We start from the raw sequence: 9,265 nt of genomic DNA on the forward strand, positions 1-9,265 counted from the left end.
AACAAAAGAGTAATTTCCCCTTTTGCAATCCCTAGGACTCCAACCAAGCCAGAGACGTGTACTGGAGACTCTGAGCGCCTGAGTACGGTGCAGGAGATGAGCCACAGCAACCACAGCGACGATGATACCTCAGAGTATTGCCAACAGCAGCTGCAGCAACAGCAGGAAGACGGGACTCACAACAGCAGCGCTGTCAGACAGACGGGTTCTCCCCATCCCCTCAAAAACTGCTACGCGAGATTGTCAATCACTCCACAACAGGAGCAGGTTCTTAAGTACGCCTTGAACGAATCAAAAGCGAAGAAGAATTCCAAGTGCAGCGACGAAGTGGAAAAAAGGAAATACGTCGAAAGAGAAAATGGGAAAGAGAAGACGGAGGAGAAAAAGGGGAACGACTGCTCGCAGCACCCTGGCCAGGGAGAGACAATAGTCATGTACGAAGTGGAGATATACAAGGAGGCCTCCCCACAAGAAGGAACTGCTGTTGCCAAGGCACTGGACGACGCAGAAGAGACATCAACAGTATAACAACGTGAACACCGCGGTGCACAGTACGCTTTGTGTGAGACCCATAGCTGGAGGCATTTTTCCGCTTTCAAAAACATTAATTTGCGTCCAGAGGCTGTTATTATCATGTAGCTAAGTAGGTTGGATCGTGTACCTGGATTCTAAGCCCTGCTTTAATCAGTGTTTCAGGTATTCAGTTTGGGAAGAGCTTCGCGTTTCAGTTTTGCTTTTTACTGTCTGTACATCTCTTGTCCTCAGTATTTTAGCGGACTTCAATCATGTCATTCTGCTGATGTGGCTCCTAATATAGAAAATTTCGTTATTTTTTTATATTTTCATAATAGTAAGATGTAGAATAGAAGTGGACGAGTTCTAAATGATGTACATATATATACGTACATACACAAATTATACTTAGATACACAAAATATGTATGTACATATAAGTATGTTGTTGAATTAGTATATATCTGTAAGTATGTGTAAATGTATCGTCTTCTGTTCTTTTACGCCAGCTGCATTATACAGGAAAGAAAAAGCCAAATGCTTAAAAGATCACTGTAATACAAACTGTATATAGGCACGGTGTAGATTTTGCAAATGAAATTGATATCTGTGGACTTGTTTCGAAAAATTCAGTTGAGCTTATCCGTCCTCTATCCCTCTGTTACAAATATCACTGAGACAAGCAACACCCGCCACACCCCTTCCCCGCCCAAAAAAGGCGGTGAAGTTTACTTTACTTCCTTTTCAAGGCCATTTCTCTTATTTCAGAAATATACTTGGCAGACCGTCTTACATATGGAAGTTTCATTTAACCCGTTGCCAAATTTAGTCTTCATTACACAAGAGGGAGAAAGGCAGGTCTTAATTTCAGGTGCTGAAGCTGCGCCAAGGTAACATTAATGTCATTCATTTTTTGTTCGGGAATAATAATGATGATAATAATAATAATACTATTATTATCAGTAGTAGTAGTAGTAGTAGTAGTAGTAGTAGTAGTAGTTAGTAGTACAGAACAGTGCTAAAACAAGGAAAATGTAGTGAAACACAAATGTGAATAATATAAAAGAAATGAAAATAGGTTAGTAAATAGACGAATACAGAAATATTCGAAGAAGATCGCTGGAATTTAGGTCATTCTTATACAGCTACGAAGTGCTATATAGTTCATTTCACTTGTTATTCGTCTGTACCATCAGATTTATTACTATCAAGTTTAATTGAAACGACTAGGATAATCTTGAAGAACAATGAAACTGTTATAATGAAAACAACCAATCATTTGTGTGATACCACTCATGTTTTATAGTGCTGGACAATGTTTCTAATGTGGCCTCCGTGGGGTAATGGGCTAAGAAATAACCTCAGTACCTTAATCTCTAAGCTTACAAGGGGATGAGAATTTAACCATTCATTTCCTTACCGATTTCAAGACTTGAGGAAAGTGTAGCCAAAAATAATAGGAAATAGGAAACGTAACTGTTCATTTTTATATTGTAAATCTGTCTTGTGTTTTTTTCATTTTTTATGTATTTATTTTTTATTTGTTTTCATAGCTTAATCCTGAAATGCACCTCAGTCTTCAAGCATTCCTGGTGGTATTTGTGGCTGAATGAATGCTACTAAAATCAGGTAGATCCAAATGTATAGATAAATAATAACTAGAAATATTGTCAACTTTCCCCAGATTTGCATAAGAAATTTAATGAAAACTGGTTTGAGGTTTAGTTTGTTTGTTTATGAATGATTTTTTTTAAAGATTTTTCACTTAAATCCAAAACTATATTTTTCAGTCATTCTGAACGTTAAGTAATGAGTTTCATAGTCAAATCTCCAAGTTAAAGGTGCTGATGAAACTGACTGTTGCTGTGGAATTCGGAATAAACACAGTGAAGGCGCTGCTGTCATCAGAACGTTAGCTAAGACTCCTTTTTTCAGTTAAAGTCGAATTTTGAAATCAAAATTCTTTCCCTTGTACAAGGGAAATAATTACCGTAAATCAGTATCTCATGAAACTCAACTTCAAATGGATAGAATAAGCTTTCTTTGCTACTTTTGATTCATTTCTCTTGCATCGATATTTTCATTTTCCTGAAAGCGGCATCTGTAAACCAGGATGGCAAAAATTTGAATTACACCTCACATTGAATGATGAAAATTATATTTAATTCAGCCAGGCCCCCCCACCCAGCTCCCTTTTGTGTGTGTTAGTGTGTGTGTGTGTGTGTGTTTTTTTTTTTTTTTTTTTTTTTTTTTGAGGGAGTTGCCCTTCCCCTTATAAAAGTTTACAACGAGGGATGAAGTTGTTTTGCCATCCCATTGCCCCAAACCTTTACCCAAAGCTGAGGGATGGAATTTATAGTCTGGCAGCGTCTGCAAACCCAATAGTATTGACATCTGCGTATCAGAAACCTCGGGGCAATGAACCAACTGCCCACACCAATGTTAAATCATTATATCAGAGAACTCGCTGAAGTGGGATAGAAAAATTGAGTGAAAGCAAGATTAACAAAAATTATGCCATAACTGAGAGAACTTCTAAGAAAGTTTTAATCGTCTGTGATACATAGTATAGCTGTGGATATTGGAACATCATTGTGACATGAAGGTAAGAGTTCCTGAGTCAACAAACAAAACATGACAACTAGTTTACTACCTTTTAAAACAGAAAACAAGATTAGTGGTTAAATGCTTGTCATTCATTGCAGATCATCCTTAAGACATTATTCAGGTGGCCTGGTGGAGTAAATTCAATCAAGACCTTGAATGCAATAATAAGAGCCCGTAGCCCGTGGGTCACATATAGTTCATGTGCAGATTCTATGTCCTCTGAATCCCCAAACACACTACTCAAATGGCGTTTTTCCCAGTTCATAAATTCACTGAACTAGGGGCGAAACCGACATACCTTCCGGAGGACATGTGTCGTAAGAGTTTTTGATCAAGGAATTGTGTAGCAAATGTTTTTCAGGTGTCAGAATGAATATCTCGCCATCATTGTAAGGTAAAAGATTACTATGTCTAACAACTAGTGTATAAACTAAAAGTGAAGAGGATTTTTCCTTGGATGAAATTTATGAATTCAGCTTAAACTGCCACTGGGTGAAAATTTAAGCGCTAAGCTTAGTGTTGCAATATCAATTATTTTAATAAATTTTGAGTGGCTTGCCAAAGGCATCCAAACACATGTCTCATTAACTAAAAGTGCCAACTGAAGTTAAATATAATAATATTCATTACCATTTTCTACAATTGTTATATTCATGTATTTACGCCTTTACCTTATGGTTTATTGTCCAATTATTGAGGTTATTTTTTATAATATATTACAATATAAATAATTAATAGATGGTCCATTCAATAATTATGAGGCACCTATAAGGTTAGGGTGTCTCGCCTTGTAATACAGGGTACAGGAAGCTATCTCCAAGAATTACATAACAGATTTTCAGCATTTGTGCATGTTGATAAATTTTTCAAGCGAAAAGAAATTTTTCAGTTGAAAACATAACATAACGGAATTTGTTCAGACCTTGGTATGTCTATAAATACATCTTTGTCATTTTGTGAAAACCTTCCTTTTATTCAGAACGAAAAGGAAGCATCATTGAGAATAACTAAGAGAACCGAACAACAGGTGAACGTAGCTACTTAACGAGCTGACAGTACTTGTACTAAGTTTGCCTTTAGAGTCTTGGAACCCTTTCGACTTTGAAATCACAAATTTCAGTACTTGAAAACATATTCCAGGAAGCGTTTGTTGGTGTTATATAATTTTAGAGGGTTTAGTGCAAAGTTTTATTGGGCTTTATGAGAAGAATGGGTATCAACTTGATGTCCAAAAGCTTACATAATTCCGAATTACCCAGATGCAATTTCAAGATTTTCATTAGTATTTATTTCATCTCACTGTTTATAAAGAATTATTGTTATTATTCATGAGTCCCTTTACAATTATAAAGTTCATTGCCACTCATCTCATGTGATGTTTATGAATTGTTATTGCTATTATTTCATAGAATTAGTAATATCATTCAAACAGCCACGATGCATCGAAAACATTATCTAACTGGCCATCGCACATCGATATTTGTAAATAGTTTTTGCGATTATGCTTATTATCGAAATACATGGCACTTGATGGTGCGTACCAGATTGGTTGTAACTGGTTGTGATGTAGCTTCATAATCACTGCAAAGGGAAAGGGCCCACCGATCGATACTAAAATCAGAGTTCGGGCCGCCTACTCAGAAAGGTTGGCCCTGCCTGCATTACCTAGACGGCCACTCCCTGCCAGGGGTGACGTCACAGGTGGAACTCCCTTCCCTTCGAGGCGCTGACTTTCGCCACCAGTAAATGAGTTCATTAACGGGAACTTCTCAAAGCAGTGCGTTCCATTTAGATGGATAAAGGAGACCATAACCAAGCTCCTTTCAAAATGCGATTTGCCTTGCAAAGTGATCTGATACACTTTTACAGGTGTTTATGTAAACACACTGCGCCTGTCTACGGTTTCATTATTATTTTCGCTAAGCTCCGAAGGTTAATTCACTTTAGATTTTAATCACCGGTTTAAAGGCTCGTTATAAAAAGATGAAGTTTAAAACCTGAATACATCAACAGGAATATAATGAACACCAAACTGAAGGGTTTTGGAAGTTTTAACGCGGCTATTCTTTTCTGTTAAATGAAAGCCGTGACTCCATAAAAAAATTCTATATATCGTATTAGTCTTGACAGATATTTTTTCCTTATAATTTCTTAATATATTTTTTCAGTTTGATAGCGATGTTCCTTCCTCATTATCTTTTGATAATACTGCACATAGTGATTTACTACGAGATGAAAATAGTATACCAAATAATCCTTTGTAATATTAAAAAAATTGCTCTTTGATTTCTATACAGTATTTGATGTCTTAGATTCAGCCATCCATTCAGTCAAAATAGCATCTATCGCAGTTGACATTTTTCCCTTTAAACATGAACCTAATTCATTTAGATGTGGAGATATAGTCTTTAGGTAGTAAATTCTTAGAAACCAGCAGTTACTGAAATGGTTCTACAACTAATACCAAAAAAAAAAGAAAGAAAAAGTTTTAACAATAGTTTTGATTAACATGGTAGCAACCGGTAATCCCTGGTAGCACTAAGAAAATTTTCCAATACCATTTCCAATACTTTAATAACCGAGTTCTGCTCGTTTTTCCTCACTTATTCCTCTTTAGGTGGCATTTTCAGCATTTAGGCCCCAGCTGATTGACCTCCTTCCTTTCAAGTTGAATCCCAGTAGCTTGTGGTGTCTTTACGTTGTACTTGTTTAGCTTCTTTCAATTATCTTGTACCTGTACAATATTCATTAAATAACACATCCACCGAGCGATTTGTTTGGTTCTTACAAGTAACTCGATGATCTCGTTTAGCATGAGTAGTCAAAATGATAACAATTAGTGATAATAACCCACGAGATGACTCTGCTGGCCGCAGTGAGACCCATGAATCCAGAATTAAGTGACAAGCTTTGAGGTCATTCTTGACATTACACAATAACACATCTTGAAATGCTCCGAACGATGACCCTGAAGAGAATATATATATATATATATATATATATATATATATATATATATATATATATCATATATATATATATATATATATTTATATATGTGTGCGTGTGTGTGTGTGCAGACACACACACACACACACACACACACACACATATATATATATATATATATATATATATATATATATATATATTATATATATATATATATATATTATATATATATATATTGGGGGGTGGGAGTTTGTGTTACTTAAGCAATCTGCTAGAAAGATACGAAACATTTATTTTAATTACACGCCCTTTACCTTCGCGGGGCGTTAAATTGAAAGTTTTCAGCCAACATTCTTGGAAGAGGATGTGAGGCCCAATGGATTTTTACAGGACACTGCCCTAACTCGTGATCTCCATTTCACATTAACAAGTGGTGTTTTCATAGCCCCAAACTAAATCAGTTCATTGTCAGCTGCTTCTGACTGAATGAAGCTATTCATTTTCTTTTTTCTTTGTTTTATAATACTGATTTAATTCTTTTATATGAAGCTTAATTGTATGAAGGAAATGCCGTTCGTTATTTCCCCCATTTTTTTTTTTTACATCAATCATTGATCGAATTAAAATAAAAACGCGATCCCCCTTTGGTTAATCATTGTTTTCATGTGTATTTTATTTTTTTATATTTTGGTCTGAAGTCTCTTTGTCGCAGATGTATGTGAATGAGGAAGGAATTTCCAGGCAATCGTTGGAATATCCGTTCGAGGAACTGTCCGTTCGGCCGAATGCCTCGATACAATTTTCATTCGTCCAAATGTTTGTCAAAAGTCTGTTCGAACTGCTATCCGTTCCACCAAATGACCGCCAAATGTCTGCCCGGTCTATGGCCGTCTGTAAAATGACCGTTCAGAAAGCTATCCGTTGGTCGCATGTCCTGTCGGTTAATTGGACCTAGTTTAAATGTCCTGTCTTTCAAAATTCCATTAGAAATGCCCGGTCCTCGGAGATCATACGTACACGTCATTATCTAAATACTTAAGTATAAAAGATATATGTTTAGTCCAATCAGTCAATGAAAAGTAAGGACAACACACACACAAAATTTTTATAGATTATCTCTGTGCAAAGGGATAATAACTAGTAAATGGTATAGTAGCTAATTGAGTAAAGAGAGTCTACAAAAATTCCAAGAAAAACGACATTGCCTTATCTTTCTTTTTTTTGGGTTACTTATATTTTATAAGAAAACATGATATAAGCTCAACTATCAGTAAATCTTAAATAGAAAAATCAGAACCTGTATAATACTCTTAATATACGCGCTATGCAACAGCAATATTATGCAAATGTCGTCATGGTTGTTAATATTGCCAACATGTTGCAAAATGATGATTATTCGATATGGAGATGGTCATTCCAATAAGGTTTATTGTCGTTCTCACTGATTTTGAATAATCCCTCTCATGTTTTAACGGAAGGTGAATTTGCATAAATCTAATATATATGGCTGTTTTGTTAACATGAAAAGCTGTACCTATACCAGGTCGAAAAATATTTCAAATAGTTTGTGTTAGCGAGAAATCCGGTGACGGTTACAAGTAATATTAAGAGCATCATTTGTTATTCAAAAGGAATAAAATAGAACCAAGGATATTGTGTAATGGAGGCTTTAATGCTTTCTGTAATTCTGCTTTTCCTCATAGATCCACGTAGCGGGATAGTGCCGCCAGTGCACCTCATTCGTTACACTGTGGGCATTACTTAGGTTCTTTACAGCGTGCCTTCGGCCACAGGCTGCAACCCCTTTCGTTCCTTTTATTGTACCTTCTTTCGTATTTACCTCCATCTTACTTTCCACCCTTTCCTAACAATTGATTCAAAGTGCAACTGCGAGGTTTTCCTTTTGTTACACCTTTCAAACCTTTTACTGTTAGTTTCCGTTTCAGCGCTGAATGACCTCACAGATCAAAGTGCTTGGCTTTTGGCCTAAATTCTATATTCAATTAAATTCAATTTTTCATAGATGAGATTCCAAATCACTGCTAAGCTTTTCTAGGGGTTTTATAAAGTTGTGTGTAATGATACTGTGCTGTTTAATTTTAGGAATATTCATGGTTTATACAATGAACATTGTTTTTCAATTCTGTAGAGGATAGCTGGTAGGTGAGGGTATGATGAATATTTACTTTTTTTATGAACAATACAGCTGTTTGCTAATCTGCTTATAAATGGGCGATGCATAAAGATATTCCTTTAAATCCCATGGGCACCAACTCACCCACCGAGGAATATATATATATATATATATATATATATTATATATATATATATAATATATACATATATATATATATCTATATATATATGTATTATATATATATAGATATATATATATATATATATATATATATATATATGTGTGTGTGTGTGTGTGTATGTGTGTGTGTATGTGTCTTTGTGTGAGTGAACGTGTGAACTACCTCAGTAGTGGGTTTGTATCCGTGTCGTGTTTATTTATGTGATTTCACACGTGTGCTAGACTGATGCATGCTTCGATCAAATCTCTCCCGGGAGGCCGAACCAAGCTGGTCTCCAGCAGCGACGCCTTATAAATATTTAAAAGTGATCACCATTTTAATGAGATTCTTTTGCTTTTTGATATTCCCCTTCACTCTTCCATCTTTTTCTTCTTTGACTGGCAAGGTAAACATGTTGATGAAAGTTCTGCTGAGAATGACAGGAGGGATTTTCCTCATGGAATTTTTTTATCTCAGTGCTTCCTTAGTTCATACTTTTATTGATTTTTTTGTATAACTGTTTTTGACGTACGTACTAGTATATAATTAGATACAATATTTTTGTCACTGCCACAATTTTTTTTTTTTTTTGGCCAGTAACTGAAGGCAAGCTCTTTGTTGTTTACAATCTAGCCGCAATATACAACTATAAAAAAGGATAATAAGAATGTTAAGAGGCAAAGAATAAAGTCCAAATCTGAAGACTTTATTAAAGTATAAACTGTCATACGTTATGAATATATGATAAAGTAATATATATTTTTTTCATCCACCATAAAAAAGAATAACCCAAAATCTGTACCCATAAGTTTAAATCATACATCACTTCAAGGTAACACTGCCTTACGGCATTTATTTGCTTTATGATATTACTGGTGTTATGACGCACTAGAATTG

The 9,265-nt window shown here is 35.4% G+C and overlaps 1 protein-coding gene across 1 annotated transcript in view; it reads left to right on the forward strand.

The window, feature by feature from the left end:
- The window catches only part of LOC135219400 (uncharacterized), a 269,936-nt gene extending 267,202 nt beyond the window's left edge, over positions 1–2,734 (forward strand). Inside the window, exon 20 of the mRNA XM_064256148.1 lies at positions 36–2,734. Within this exon, the coding sequence (XP_064112218.1) occupies positions 36–528 (493 nt within the window). The 3' untranslated portion in view covers positions 529–2,734. The remainder of the gene's footprint in view (positions 1–35) is intronic.
- Positions 2,735–9,265: the final 6,531 nt, after the last annotated feature.

The sequence above is a fragment of the Macrobrachium nipponense genome, chromosome 1 (genome assembly GCF_015104395.2).
Source record: "Macrobrachium nipponense isolate FS-2020 chromosome 1, ASM1510439v2, whole genome shotgun sequence".
NCBI lineage: Eukaryota > Metazoa > Arthropoda > Malacostraca > Decapoda > Palaemonidae > Macrobrachium > Macrobrachium nipponense.